This window comes from Triticum dicoccoides, chromosome 5B (genome assembly GCF_002162155.2).
Source record: "Triticum dicoccoides isolate Atlit2015 ecotype Zavitan chromosome 5B, WEW_v2.0, whole genome shotgun sequence".
Taxonomy (NCBI): domain Eukaryota; kingdom Viridiplantae; phylum Streptophyta; class Magnoliopsida; order Poales; family Poaceae; genus Triticum; species Triticum dicoccoides.
Genome location: NC_041389.1, coordinates 633,348,253 through 633,364,784, shown reverse-complemented (window position 1 = coordinate 633,364,784; position 16,532 = coordinate 633,348,253). Strand labels below are relative to the sequence as shown.

Sequence of the window (16,532 nt, the reverse complement as noted above, 5' to 3'; positions counted from 1 at the left end):
CCCGGCCCGTCACCGCCCCCGGTCGTCGGCTCGCCGTCGCCGTCGCCCCGCTGTGAGCTCTCCCCCTCTAACCCCTCTCCCTCGCCCCCGGCAGCCACCATGGGCGCCGCCCCTCCCCGAGCCCATACACACACACAAGCATGATGAACACACACACACACACACATACACGTACATATATATGAATTAATGCATGTATATATTAGTATATACATATTTTGTATGTTTAATTAGTTTAGATTATTTATATTATTATTTTTTCACTATTATATATGTATGAATGCATGTTAGATGGATATAATTAGTGTTTAATTAGTATGAAATTTTTTTATATAATGTTGTTTTTCAGTTTTTTAATGGATGTATAGAAGTTGTGTTTTCTGTTTTTAGTGTTAGATGCTTAATTAGTATGAAATAGTATATAGATTTTTGACATATGCAATGATAGCATAATTGGTGTTATATAGAAATGTTAGAAATTTTAGTTATCAAAATCCAATCATTAAAAAATGTTACTTTTTGCGGGCATATAGCTAGTATTTGTTCTCGACGATGCCCGGCCCGCATCCTCGCCGTCGACCCGTCCGCGACGACGTCTGGCTGACCCATGTCCGGAACTGGGCTCCGTCGGGCTGGCACTGGGAGGTGCTGCCTGGAGGGGCGCGCCGCTTGATGAGGAACCCGGCCCCGGGTCCCGTCGTCGACCCTGATCTCGTTTGGTGGTGTTCGCGTCGGCCAGTTTCGGTGCGGAGGGACCCGGCCCCGCCGGAGGTGGTACGTCGCCATGTCAGGGAGGAGGACGAGCACGTCCATCGCTACATGGTTGCGTTAGAAGGCGGCAGGTTCTCCAATACCTGGCAGTTTCTTCAGGGATCTCACTTCAGCTATGATCCTGTGAGGGTTCCTTCTCTTTGGGTGTCCACCGCCCGCGCCGCAGGAACCGCGAGTGTCCTAGATTCTTCTGTAGTATTCGATCTTTAATTAGCTACCTAGCCAGCGATGTACTATTCAATATTATATATTATTCGAGACGATGTATTCGAGATTATATCTATTATTCTAGACGATGTATTCGAGATTATATCTATTATTCGAGATGATGTAATTTGAATACTAAATTCTTTTATATTTCTTTTGGATTAGTTAAATAAAAGCTATGGCAGACAATACCGACAGAGAGGGAGAACAGACCATGTTCGATATGATACGCGGGCTAGATGATGATCAGAACGAAGAAGAAGATTATGACGGCTCTGAATTTCTAAACAACACCGGAGAGGGTGATATGATATTCGATCGCGACGACCGAATTGATGAAGTCATGAACTACGATTATGACAATGACGAAGAACATGTTGATCCTGAAACAACAAAGACCGGCGAGGTATATTTATATAAGCAGGCATCTGGTGATCATCACATGTTTTAAATGACTTGAAGATATATTAATGAATCGATCTTTGTTCTTTCAGCCATCCGGATCGAGCAAATCTTCAGGCAAAAGGACGAAACGAGGCCCGAACAAAAAGTTGAAGGAGGGCGTAAAGTACAATATCGAGGCAGTCAGACCTAATGGCGAACCATTAGCGCCTAAGAAGATTGCGGACAAGTTCGTTTGTCAGTGCGGAGTTCTTGTGAAGGACCAACTCCCAATCAAACTTCAAGAATGGAGAGAGCCAGCAAAGCCACGTCCAGATGTTACTTTTGTCGACAAGAATCAAAAAGATCTGCTCTGGGATACTCTCATGGAACATTTCACCCTACCAGATCATTTCACAAAAGCAGATGTGCAGAAAGTCAAGGACGCTGCTCTTAGGAAGATGGCGGTTACATTCAAGAACCACAAGAATCGTGAATGGGACAAGTATGTCAAGGGAGGAAGGAAGACTCCAGTATTCGAGGGAACTCTAGAGAACCAACCTGGTCATTGGGACGATTTCGTGAAATTCAAGGATTCGGAATTAGCTAAGGAACGGTCGAGAATAAACAAGAAGAATGGCGAAAAAAAGGATAAGTTCCATAAGCTGGGGCCAGGTGGCTATGCGGTGGCAATGCCTAAGTGGGATAAGTCTGAGAAAGAGATGGAGGATGCAGGTGTCACTCCGGTTACTAAGAGCTGGTCCCCCAGGTGCAGGACTTGGTTCTATGCGCATGGGGGGAGTTGGACCCGAAGACAGGCAATGTTTTGACGAAGGCAAGTCTGAAGGGAGCCGACGATGCGATACTTGTTGCAATAGAAGAGGCACGATCAGGGGTGTTCCAGCCCAACAGAGAGAATGACGAGCTTACGCGTGCCCTGGGAAATCCTGAACACCCGGGAAGAACATGAGGCAAGGGCGCTATTCCGTGGTATGAGGGGTTTTCAGACTGGAACACCGACTACAGAACCCATGCGAGAAAGAAGATTGCGGAGGAGAAGAAGAGGAAGATGGAGGAGGAGCGGAGGAAGCGGGACTATGAATGCCTTCAAGGCCTAGAAGCAAGTCAAGCGGAATTGGCAGTCAAATTCCAGCGGCAACAGGAGCAGATCGACTCACTTACCCAGCAAAGGGGGTCTCAGCAGCCGCAGCAGCTAGCGGATGATCCAGCATCGGATAGCACCGCCCCATCCATGCCGAGAAGCAGCGTGGGTTCCGCCCCGGACGACGCAATGCTGGGTAGATACCCCGTGGATGACATCGCGGAGAACACTAACTGCGAGCTACACGTCAAAATAATGAACATATCCATGAAGGTGGCGGACGCCGTTGCTTTTACAAATCCCCCCGAGGCAACCTTCCATTGCAACCCGATTCCAGCGGGCTATGCTCGTGTCTTGGTTGATGAGGTGGTGGACCCTCCATATTTGGAGCTACAGCTTGACATTCCTGGAGGTGACGACGAGCGCTTTCTCGGAGAGGCCAAACATCGTATCATCATATGGAAAAAGGATTGCATCATCTTTCGAAGGCCACCAACACCGCGTCAGCCGACTCCTCGTCGAAGTCCGCCACCGAGTCAGCAGACTCCCGCTCCTGCAAGTTCACCAAGTCCGGCAAAGTGTCAGGCCACTCCTCCACCAAGTCCGGCAAAGTGTCAGGACACTCCTCCTCCTCCAAGTCCGCCACAGCGTCAAACATCCACTCCTCCTCCAAGTCCGGCACAACCTCAGGCCACTCCTCCAAGTCCGGCACAGCTTCAGGCCACTCCTCCTCGTCCAACTCAGCCCCGTCAGCCGTCTTCGCCGCCTCAGCAATCGCAGAAGAGACACCCCGCAGCTATGGTGCGTAGCAGTACGAGTCGAGGTAGTACAGGAAGTACAGGCGGAGGCAAGTGATATAAATATGGTCCAAGCCTCACGCCTCTTCCGCAGAGGCCTTATGACAAGTCCGAGGAGGAAAACGCAGCCATATCGAAGGCCGAGGTGGAAGCCCATTTTGCACCGAAACCGCCATCGCCGCCAAGGGAGAAAGTGCCTGAGGAAACGATTGACCACTTCATTCGTATGGCTCAACCACCAGCTCCCAAGCCTGTTGACACAGACTATGAGCGCCACATCAGGAAGTTAAATCGAGCACGTCTACGTAAGGAGGCGAGCTCGGGATCGAGCAAACAACAAGCAGCTGTCAAAAAATGCGGGAAAACCATTCCCCAGCTGGGAGAACAGGCGGCGCAATCGATCCCCTCGCTTGTTGTGCCAACAACACGTGACAGTACGTGCGCCCAATATTATTGTGGGCAAACAGTTTGCGTTCCCGAGGTGGGCAATGTGGTAATAACCAAGGACCATATAATGCAGGCTGAAGTTCTCAACATCACTGTTGGACAACTCCTCGAGATCGACCCCATGCATGTGCTTAGAGAGGATGAAATAAAACGGAAATATGTCCGGGGCCAACCTTTGGTCGAGCCAGACAAGGTCAAGAACCTCCCAACGAGAATGTATGAATTGCATCAATGGTACATGAACATTACCAAGATTTCAGATTGATTGTCCCTCATGGTGAATGTCAAGGAGGAGCATTACTTCCATGAGAAAGCTCTGTCCGTTGAGTATTCTGAACTATTTCAGTTATACAATCAAGACGCACTCGACAAATCTATCGTCAGTTGCTATTGTCTGTAAGTGATTTCTTTCTGTAATTTAAGTCTCAAGCTAGCTATAGTGATCCTTTTGATCAATCATTACCTGTAATTATCCTCACTATATTCTTTTCTGTGATATTATGCAGGATGAAGATGTATGAAATGAGAAACGGTGGACGCTTTGGCATTGGGTTCATTGACCTAAACACCGTTAATGAATACACATGGCGGATAAATCCACATCATCAAAAGGATGTAGAGGACAACATGCTAGAGTTCTTGAAGCGCCTTAAATACAATGAAGATATACTATTTCCTTACAACTTCCAGTGAGTCACACTGTCTTGTACTACAAATTCTCTGTTTTTGCCTACTAGCTAGCTACATGTTTTTGCTTACATATGCCCGCTTAATTAAGACATGCAAACGTGTGTGCATGCAGATTTCACTGGGTCTTGTGTATCATTAAAGTTGACAACGGAATAGTTGAAATACTGGACTCACTACTCAAAGCAAAAACTGACTATAACATCTTGTTTGGGATAGTCAACAGGTAATTTCAATTATTATTAACTATATATCTCAGCCTATTTAGTTCATCATTTCATGCTATGAACTATTTAATAACCCCTTTATTCATTTTCTTTGTCGGCGGGCAGGGCTTGGGCAAGGTTTATCAGCGTCACGGAAGGCGAATGGAAAAAAAAGCTTCAATGGTTTCGACCCAAGGTAAGTAATTAAGTAGTACTAGCTAGCTAGCTAGCTGCCATCTCTTTAATTATCATGCTTGATTAATTATTATCTGATCAAATTCCATTCTCGTAAAGGCCCTGAAGCAGGCGCATGGGACTGATCTGTGTGCATTCCGCGTTTGCGAGAACATTCGCATGATGGCATCCGAAAGGAGCAGATCTCAAAGACAAGAATGGGTACGCTTGTCAGAACACTATTCACAATTTTTACACCATTATCGATATCTAGTCACACAATTAATACACATGCATATTGATCTCCTTAACAGTTCAAAGAGGTGCAGGAGAAGCTCCTAGAAACGGAGCGCGTAGAAGCACTTCAAGAGGAAATAGCGGGATTTTTGCTCGACCAGGTCATAAATCCGAAGGGAGAATACTATTACCTGCTACCGCCCCCATGAAAACCACTTCCAATTGTCATCGTGCTCCGAAGGCACCAATTAGGCTAATGCCACTGGCTCCAAAGGCAACATGCATATGTAGGAGAAATTGTATATAGCTGTACATGTGTGTATGTGTGAATTAATTAATATGGTGGTTTATGAGACATTGATGATATATATATATATATATGCATGATTGGTTCTACTAGAAATTCTATTTATATATATATATAGTTACCCCACATATCTCATATACTACCATGTGATACTATATATACTATTTTATTATTTTAAATATGTTCATATAATATATCTAAGATATTTCAAAGCAAGTTACATGAAAAAATTGCATATGAGCCCATAGTTTTTGTTATATTTATGAAATACGTACATATTTGTACGTAAAAAAGAGCATACTCAAAAAATGATACATACTACCTAAAAATTTGTATATATACTACCTAATCATTGTTATATACTACATACTATACGTACATACTCTCGGTTTCGATAGATACTACATACAACATACAAAACGCAAGTGGTGGTAACTACCACTGCTTGTAGGAAACATTTGTCATATATATATATATATATATATATATATATATATATATATATATATATATATATATATATATATATAATTTACAGCAAATAGTGCAAGGCACTCATGGGACTGGGTTGTAGCATGGGATTTTAGGATACTAGGGGCTTTGTTTATGCACTTTTGCTTGAAGAAACATGTCTGCTACTTTGGGATGGTGCTTCAATGGTACACCGCCACCATTTTGAGGCCCTTAACAGAAAATTGAGAGATATGCTTTCAGTGAACGGCAGCAACAAATATTCTCTTCCTTTTGATAGTCTACAATAGACGAAAACTTCTATGCTACATTGATTTGATCTCTCAGACCAAAACAACAGCCGGACAAATCACAGCTAAACCGACGATGGGCAATTTCACCAGCACGGCAGACCGCCGCGGCTTCGCATGGCTAGTATAGTTTAGACCGGCAATGGGTATGTATTGCTATGATTCAAGTAAGTTGTGTTATTGTACAAGCAGTGTTTATGGATGAATATATAGTTCTACTATTATGTTGATTATGGTATTTATGGATGACCTCCTCCCCCCGTGCGGCGGTGCCGCACCGGGCCTCCCTCTCCTCCCCCCCCCCCTAGCGAACGACCCTCCTGCCGCCACTGCCAAGGGCATCGCAGGCTAAGCCTGCGGGCCGCAGCGGTGGCAGCGGCAACCTTCCTCGGCCAACGATCGGATCCGGGTGGCGGCGACCCACTCCGGCCGTTTCAAGGCCGGCAGCGACCAGGGTTGTCGTGCTGGCGGCGACGACGAAGAGATCACGTCGGCGACTAGGGTGCCCGATCTGGATCCCATTCGGATCTGGGTGGTGGCTCCTCGAGCCGTCATGCGCACCCTTTGTTCCGGCGTGGCAAGCGGCCTCTTGACTAGGCCCGCGACACGAGGACGTCGGGGGCTCCGGCCCTGGGCATGCAGGTGGTGGCCATCTTCTTCGCCGGAGGTGGTCGGCTAGATGGTTGGGGATTCTTGCATCCAGTCCTGGCGTCGAGTGGGGAGACGAGGCTGCCGGTGAAAATCGTGCTATGACTCGGGTCATGGCGGGTGATGGCGGCGTTTCCGCGTCGTTATCTTGTTGAAGACATCGCCACTGTAGCTTCTGTCGACTTGCTTGCGTTGCTTCCAGGGGAAACCCTAGATCAGTTGATCGGATGACGGCGACATTCATGTGTCGTTACCCCCTTGGGGGCAGCATTCTTGGAGATGCACTCGGGCTCGAGGAACCAGCGGATGGCTTCTTCGGTGGAGCGGTGTCTCTCTCTACATATTCATGGAGGCAGTTCTTGGCGGCATGGAGCAGTGGAGGCTTGGCGTCAGATGTGTGGCGCTGAACACGCGCAGGAAATCGATGTTGTCTGGCGTCGTGGTGGCGTCGGCGGAAGCTAGACCGGGCAAGGTTGATGCAACAGTACAGCTCTGAAGATGGATTGGTGGCAGGTGGCTGCGGCGGCCTCATACCCGGCAGGCGTCCTGGTTGAGGAGCATGCCGGACTGGTGGATGCCCATACCCGGCAGGCGTCCTGGTTGGGACCTCAGGTCTTAGATGTTAGGTTTGGCTGCGAGGTCTGTTTGATATTAGGCCTAGACTATCAGCGCCCCTTCATCAACTGGATAGGAGTAGCGACAAATGTTGCTTAGACGGTGGCTTTAGTCTTACTGCTGTATGACTTTGTAAGGTTTTGTGTTAATAATCAATAATTAATAAAATGGCCGTATGCATCGTCTAGATGCAGAGGCTGGGGGTCTTCCTCCGTTTCTAAAACAATATGGTATTTGTGGCCTTGCTATGGAAAAAAAGTCAGCACATATAGAAACCACTAACGAAAGCTTATCTCTTTCATTTTTTCCTCTCTTACACTTGTTCTTTATGTTGTGCATTCTCTTTATTCAGATACAACTCGCACAGACAGAATTCATGTTGCCATTCACTACAAGAAAAACTGCATACGCTGAGTGGTCGGTTGTATGTTAGAGTGTTATTTCATGGGGTGCTCAGCATAAAACCCAATTTGCCGAGCAAAAACTGGAAACACTCAGCATGATATTACCGGCCTTCCTTCCTCTTCTTGCCGGTCAACTCTTTCTCTTGCTCTACTGACAACATCACACGATGCACCACTTTGTCATAATGCACACACACTCTGTATCCCACTCGGCCAGTACTTCGGCAAATCATTACCTTGGGTCCCACTTCTATAGCTACATGGTCATGCGCACAACTTCCACCACTCCAGCCAATCTCAGTCATATTTCCCGTCGTCTTCGACACTCTCTTTACTTGTCTTGTGCCTCTTTCTGCTCACCCACGTTGCATCATCGATCGACCACTTTGCCGAGGCATATCACTTTGCATCACTCCTACTTGCACACATTGTATAGTTGCCGAGTTTTTCTTATCTCCAAATACCATGCACTAGGACATCAAGATGATCACAATGTTGCAGTATAGCTAGAAATACAAAAGAAGAGCCAAAAACAACTTTCCGTTGATTGAGTTGTGCCACGTTACCGAAAAAGCTCACACCCCACTTTATATATAAAGCAAGTTGTGGTATGTTCAAAATAAGATTTCTGCAACCATGGCCAAGGTTAAATCAATCTCGTGTGAAGTTGAACAAGAAAATTAACACTCATTTAGCTAACAACAAGGACCACAAACAACATTCCAATTCAAAGAACAAATTGACTTTTGTCTTGTTCGGGGAAGAAGCACAAATTGGCTTCTAGCCACAATACATAATAAAAAAAATGATGCATGGGAGAGGGGTAGAGAGGATGTTACGAAAGTTGCAATCCACATGAAAATGACAGAGGCGTGACAAAGCAAAATAAAAGAGATATCTTAGCTGCTCATATATTATCGCCAACGAAAAATAAATCGTATGTACCAACCGGCACATAGTATTAGGACGACTCAATTACAAGCAAACAAGGTTCTTACGTGCGAGTACCAATTGCCTTAACAAGTTTTACTACTTGAACCCAAAAGAAATATTCTTCAACTTAATCATTTTAAACGTTTATACCACTAGCACCTAGTTGGCTAGCTACTAGGTACGTGTGTCCCGACTAGTACGACCTGACCTCTTCTCGGACAATGAAGATGATGGAGTTATTAGGTAGGTTCGTGCCACGAGATCAAATGGCGAAGTTCCTCCACATCGGCAGAGGTAATCTCGATCAGAAGAAATAACAGGCCGCCTGTGTGCACGTGTGCACGTGTGCCACGAGATCAGATGATATCTGACTACCTCAACGCGCGCACGTGTGCTTCGAATTTGACCAGTCTAATTCGTCGAGATATATTTTTTCTATGAAACTTTGCAAGCTTAGTTATACCTCAGAGAAGCAATCGATCATGTGCAGGCAGTATAAATACACAACGTACGCATGGTGGCAGTCTATCTCATCGTTACAGATACATCTTCCTTGATTAGTTTTGCAAGGCTTAATCAGCGATGGAGTACTCGCCGAAACTAGCAGTACTGGTGCTCTTAGCTCTCGCGTCCGCCATGGCGGTCACGGCCCAGAACTCGGAGCAGGACTTCGTGGACGCCCACAACGCGGCGCGCGCCGACGTGGGCCTTGGTGAGGTGACATGGGACGCTACCGTGGCAGCCTTCGCGCAGGACTACGCCGATCAGCGCCGCGGCGACTGCCAGCTGATCCATACTCCTGATGGCCGGCCGTACGGGGAGAACCTCTACGGAGGCGGCGGCGGTGGGACCGAGTGGACGGCGACGGACGCCGTGAATTCGTGGGTGTCGGAGAAGCAGTACTACGACCACGACAGCAACACCTGCTCGGCGCCGGAGGGTGAGTCGTGCGGGCACTACACGCAGGTGGTGTGGCGCGACTCGACGGGTATCGGCTGCGCCCGCGTCGTCTGCGACAGCGGCGACGGTGTGTTCATCATCTGCAGCTACAACCCGCCAGGCAACTTCCCCGGGGTGAGCCCGTACTAGGCTATATGCATCATGCATGCATGCATGCGAGCGTGCATGTACGTACGGCGTATTGCATAAATAAAGTGATTAAGCTGTGATAACTACAGTGTGATCAGATTTTTTTTTTTTGCGGGTACAGTGTGATCAGATGTGATATATAATTAACCAGCCGGCCCGATATATATATGTACTGTTATGATTCAGGTAATAAGTTGTGTTATTGTACAAGCAGTATTTATGGATGAATATATGGTTCTACTATTATACCGAGCATGGTATGTGTGCCTCGCCGTGGAAAAAAACCCCAGCATACATAGAAACCAGTAATCCAAGTGTCTTTCTTCTTTTTTGTCGTCCCGCACTTGTTCTCTATGTTGTGCATTTTCTTTTTAGGATCCCAACTCGTACAGACAAATGGAGTAATCTCGAGAGGGCGCGCTAGCTAGGTCTCGTTCTTGAGACTCTCGCTCCCTCCTTCGCGCCATAGGCCACTCCGGCCGTGATGGTCACCCACTCTGCCATTATTGCTCACCCATCCCCTTCAAGGTTTCACTCCTGATCCAGCTCCGGTCGTGGTCCCGTGCAAGCTCGCTCTCGACCAGTGGTCGATCATAGGTTCCGGACTCGCTTGCGGCCCCGCCCGTGAATGCAGTAGATCTGACCTCGACGCAATAAATCCTGCCGCGGGGAGAGTCATCCAACGCCATGCATGCCTATGGTACTCCGGATCTGGTGTTGTGATTGAGCGGCAGTACCTAAATCCATCGTGGTCATCCCCTCCGCTCTTGTCAACATTTCCTCTTCGGGCGAGGAGGAAGGATGCACTGTCACGCCCAATATGCAACTCTATCCTAAAGGAAATCGAAGGTCCCACCAAGGATAGAAGCGCATATTGAAGATGCTTCTGCAAGGTGGATATCATTACATCGTACCATTACATAATAGATGAGGATAAAACAAAAGGCATACAATGCCGCATGAATATAACAACATCATACACAAGAACAACATTCGACTATGGATGAAACACAAACAGAAACTCAAACGACATCCACCCTCACTAGTGCAGAACCGGGCAATAGCACCGGTTCGTAAGGCCCTTTAGTGTCGGTTCCATAACCGGCACTAAAGTGTGGGCACTAAAGGCCCCCACTTTAGTACCGGTTCGGCACGAACCGGTGCTAAAGGGCAACCACGTGGCACGAGCCAGCTCCGGGGGCCTGGAGCCCTTTAATACGGGTTGGTAAGACCAACCGGTACTATAAGGTTTGGTTTTTTTTAGTTTTATGATTTCTTTTTCATTTAATTTTGTGTTTCCATTTTGCTGGTATTTTACGATACTACACATTGTACACATTATGCATATATATATATATATATATATATATATAGAATTTCTAGTAGAACCAATCATGCATATATATATATATCATCAATGTCTCATAAACCACCATATTAATTAATTCACACATACACACATGTATAGCTATATACAATTTCTCCTACATATGCATGTTGCCTTTGGAGCCAGTGGCATTAGCCTAATTGGTGCCTTCGGAGCACGATGACAATTGGAAGTGGTTTTCATGGGGGCGGTAGCAGGTAATAGTATTCTCCCTTCGGATTTATGACCTGGTCGAGCAAAAATCCCGCTATTTCCTCTTGAAGTGCTTCTACGCGCTCCGTTTCTAGGAGCTTCTCCCGCACCTCTTTGAACTGTTAAGGAGATCAATATGCATGTGTATTAGTTGTGTGACTAGATATCGATAATGGTGTAAAAATTGTGAATAGTGTTCTGACAAGCGTACCCATTCTTGTCTTTGAGATCTGCTCCTTTCGGACGCCATCATGCGAATGTTCTCGCAAACGCAGAATGCACACAGATCAGTCCCATGCGCCTGCTTCAGGGCCTTTACGAGAATGGAATTTGATCAGATAATAATTAATCAAGCATGATAATTAAAGAGATGGCAGCTAGCTAGCTAGCTAGTACTACTTAATTACTTACCTTGGGTCAAAACCATTGAAGCTTTTTTTCCATTCGCCTTCCGTGACGCTGATAAACCTTGCCCAAGCCCTGCCCGCCGACAAAGAAAATGAATAAAGGGGTTATTAAATAGTTCATATCATGAAATGATGAACTAAATTGGCTGAGATATATAGTTAATAAGGATTGAAATTACCTGTTGACTATCCCAAACAAGATGTTATAGTCAGTTTTTGCTTTGAGTAGTGAGTCCAGTATTTCAACTATTCTGTTGTCAACTTTAATGATACACAAGACCCAGTGAAATCTGCATGCACACACGTTTGCATGTCTTAATTAAGCGGGCATATGTAAGCAAAAACATGTAGCTAGCTAGTAGGCAAAAACAGAGAATTTGTAGTACAAGACAGTGTGACTCACTGGAAGTTGTAAGGAAGTAGTATATCTTCATTGTATTTGAGGCGCTTCAAGAACTCTAGCATGTTGTCCTCTACGTCCTTTTGATGATGTGGATTTATCCGCCATATGTATTCATTAACGGTGTTTAGGTCAATGAACCCAATGCCAAAGCGTCCACCTTTTCTCATTTCATACATCTTCATCCTGCATAATATCATAGAAAAGAATATAGTGAGGATAATTACAGGTAATGATTGATCAAAAGGATCACTATAGCTAGCTTGAGACTTAAATTACAGAAAGAAATCACTTACAGACAATAGCAACTGACGATAGATTTGTAGAGTGCGTCTTGATTGTATAATTGAAATAGTTCAGAATACTCAACAGACAGAGCTTTCTCATAGAAGTAATGCTCCTCCTTGACATTCACCATGAGGGACAATCGATCTGAAATCTTGGTAATGTTCATGTACCATTGATGCAATTCATACATTCTCGTTGGGAGGTTCTTGACCTTGTCTGGCTCGACCAAAGGTTGGCCCCGGACATATTTCCGTTTTATTTCATCCTCTCTAAGCACATGCATGGGGTCGATCTCGAGGAGTTGTCCAACAGTGATGTTGAGAACTTCAGCCTGCATTATATGGTCCTTGGTTATTACCACATTGCCCACCTCGGGAACGCAAACTGTTTGCCCACAATAATATTGGGCGCACGTACTGTCACGTGTTGTTGGCACAACAAGCGAGGGGATCGATTGCGCCGCCTGTTCTCCCAGCTGGGGAATGGTTTTCCCGCATTTTTTGACAGCTGCTTGTTGTTTGCTCGATCCCGAGCTCGCCTCCTTACGTAGACGTGCTCGATTTAACTTCCTGATGTGGCGCTCATAGTCTGTGTCAACAGGCTTGGGAGCTGGTGGTTGAGCCATACGAATGAAGTGGTCAATCATTTCCTCAGGCACTTTCTCCCTTGGCGGCGATGGCGGTTTCGGTGCAAAATGGGCTTCCACCTCGGCCTTCGATATGGCTGCGTTTTCCTCCTCGGACTTGTCATAAGGCCTCTGCGGAAGAGGCGTGAGGCTTGGACCATATTTATATCACTTGCCTCCGCCTGTACTTCCTGTACTACCTCGACTCGTACTGCTACGCACCATAGCTGCGGGGTGTCTCTTCTGCGATTGCTGAGGCGGCGAAGACGGCTGACGGGGCTGAGTTGGACGAGGAGGAGTGGCCTGAAGCTGTGCCGGACTTGGAGGAGTGGCCTGAGGTTGTGCCGGACTTGGAGGAGGAGTGGATGTTTGACGCTGTGGCGGACTTGGAGGAGGAGGAGTGGCCTGACACTTTGCCGGACTTGGTGGAGGAGTGGCCTGACACTTTGCCGGACTTGGTGGACTTGCAGGAGCGGGAGTCTGCTGACTCGGTGGCGGACTTCGACGAGGAGTCGGCTGACGCAGTGTCGGTGGCCTTCGAAAGATGATGCAATCCTTTTTCCATAGGATGATACGATGTCTGGCCTCTCCGAGAAAGCGCTCGTCGTCACCTCCAGGAATGTCAAGCTGTAGCTCCGAATATGGAGGGTCCACCACCTCATCAACCAAGACACGAGCATAGCCCGCTGGAATCGGGTTGCAATGGAAGGTTGCCTCGGGGGGATTTGTAAAAGCAACGGCGTCCGCCACCTTCATGGATATGTTCATTATTTTGACGTATAGCTCGCAGTTAGTGTTCTCCGTGATGTCATCCACGGGGTATCTACCCAGCATTGCGTCGTCCGGGGCGGAACCCACGCTGCTTCTCGGCATGGATGGGGCGGTGCTATCCGATGCTGGATCATCCGCTAGCTGCTGCGGCTGCTGAGACCCCCTTTGCTGGGTAAGTGAGTCGATCTGCTCCTGCTGCCGCTGGAATTTGACTGCCAATTCCGCTTGACTTGCTTCTAGGCCTTGAAGGCGTTCATAGTCCCGCTTCCTCCGCTCCTCCTCCATCTTCCTCTTCTTCTCCTCCGCAATCTTCTTTTTCGCATGGGTTCTGTAGTCGGTGTTCCAGTCTGAAAACCCCTCATACCACGGAATAGCGCCCTTGCCTCGTGTTCTTCCCGGGTGTTCAGGATTTCCCAGGGCACGCGTAAGCTCGTCATTCTCTCTATTGGGCTGGAACACCCCTGATCGTGCCTCTTCTATTGCAACAAGTATCGCATCGTCGGCTCCCTTCGGACTTGCCTTCGTCAAAACATTGCCTGTCTTCGGGTCCAACTCCCCCCCATGCGCATAGAACCAAGTCCTGCACCTGGGGGACCAGCTCGTAGTAACCGGAGTGACACCTGCATCCTCCATCTCTTTCTCAGACTTATCCCACTTAGGCATTGCCACCGCATAGCCACCTGGCCCCAGCTTATGGAACTTATCCTTTTTTCGGCATTCTTCTTGTTTATTCTCGACCGTTCCTTAGCTAATTCCGAATCCTTGAATTTCACGAAATCGTCCCAATGACCAGGTTGGTTCTCTAGTGTTCCCTCGAATACTGGAGTCTTCCTTCCTCCCTTGACGTACTTGTCCCATTCACGATTCTTGTGGTTCTTGAATGTAACCGCCATCTTCCTAAGAGCAGCGTCCTTGACTTTCTGCACATCTGCTTTTGTGAAATGATCTGGTAGGGTGAAATGTTCCATGACAGTATCCCAGAGCAGATCTTTTTGATTCTTGTCGACAAAAGTAACATCTGGACGTGGCTTTGCTGGCTCTCTCCATTCTTGAAGTTTGATTGGGAGTTGGTCCTTCACAAGAACTCCGCACTGACAAACGAACTTGTCCGCAATCTTCTTAGGCGCTAATGGTTCGCCATTAGGTCTGACTGCCTCGATATTGTACTTTACGCCCTCCTTCAACTTTTTGTTCGGGCCTCGTTTCGTCCTTTTGCCTGAAGATTTGCTCGATCCGGATGGCTGAAAGAACAAAGATCGATTCGTTAATATATCTTCAAGTCATTTAAAACATGTGATGATCACCAGATGCCTGCTTATATAAATATACCTCGCCGGTCTTTGTTGTTTCAGGATCAACATGTTCTTCGTCATCGTCATAATTGTAGTTCATGACTTCATCAATTCGGTCGTCGCGATCGAATATCATATCACCCTCTCCGGTGTTGTTTAGAAATTCAGAGCCGTCATAATCTTCTTCTTCATTCTGATCATCATCTAGCCCGCGTATCATATCGAACATGGTCTGTTCTCCCTCTCTGTCGGTATTGTCTGCCATAGCTTTTATTTAACTAATCCAAAAGAAATATAAAACAATTTAGTATTCAAATTACATCGTCTCGAATAATAGATATAATCTTGAATACATCGTCTAGAATAATAGATATAATCTCGAATACATCGTCTCGAATAATATATAATATTAAATAGTACATCACTGGCTAGGTAGCTAATTAAAGATCGAATACTACAGAAGAATCTAGGACACTCGTGGTTCCTGCGGCGCGGGCGGTGGACACCCAAAGAGAAGGAACCCTCACAGGATCATAGCTGAAGTGAGATCCCTGAAGAAACTGCCAGGTATTGGAGAACCTGCCGCCTTCTAACGCAACCATGTAGCAATGGACGTGCTCGTCCTCCTCCCTGACACGGCGACGTACCACCTCCGACGGGGCCGGGTCCCTCCGCACCGAAACTGGCTGACGCGAACGCCACCAAACGAGATCAGGGTCGACGACGGGACCCGGGGCCGGGTTCCTCATCAAGCGGCGCGCCCCTCCAGGCAGCACCTCCCAGTGCCAGCCCGCGGAGCCCAGTCCCGGACATGGGTCAGCCAGACGTCGTCGCGGACGGGTCGACGGCGAGGATGCGGGCCGGCCATCGTCGAGAACAAATACTAGCTATATGCCCGCAAAAAGTAACATTTTTTTAATGATTGGATTTTGATAACTAAAATTTCTAACATTTCTATATAACACCAATTATGCTATCATTGCATATGTCAAAAATCTATATACTATTTCATACTAATTAAGCATCTAACACTAAAAACAGAAAACACAACTTCTATACATCCATTAAAAAACTGAAAAACAACATTATATAAAAATTTCCATACTAATTAAACACTAATTATATCCATCTAACATGCATTCATACATATATAATAGTGAAAAAATAATAATCTAAATAATCTAAACTAATTAAACATACAAAATATGTATATACTAATATATACATGCATTAATTCATATATATGTATGTGTGTGTGTGTGTGTTCATCATGCTTGTGTGTGTGTGTATGGGCTCGGGGAGGGGCGGCGCCCATGGTGGCTGCCGGGGGCGAGGGAGAGGGGTTAGAGGGGGAGAGCTCACAGCGGGGCGACGGCGACGGCGAGGCGACGGCCGGGGGCGGTG

At 46.7% G+C, this 16,532-nt stretch overlaps 1 protein-coding gene across 1 annotated transcript; it reads left to right on the top strand.

Annotated features, from left to right (window-relative positions):
• Nucleotides 1–9,224: 9,224 nt before the first annotated feature.
• Nucleotides 9,225–10,012, top strand: LOC119306444 (pathogenesis-related protein 1-like). Its single transcript, XM_037582660.1, has 2 exons — nucleotides 9,225–9,866; nucleotides 9,899–10,012. The coding sequence occupies exon 1, from the start codon at nucleotides 9,260–9,262 to the stop codon at nucleotides 9,764–9,766; it is 507 nt and encodes a 168-aa protein (XP_037438557.1). The 5' UTR covers nucleotides 9,225–9,259; the 3' UTR covers nucleotides 9,767–9,866; nucleotides 9,899–10,012.
• Nucleotides 10,013–16,532: the final 6,520 nt, after the last annotated feature.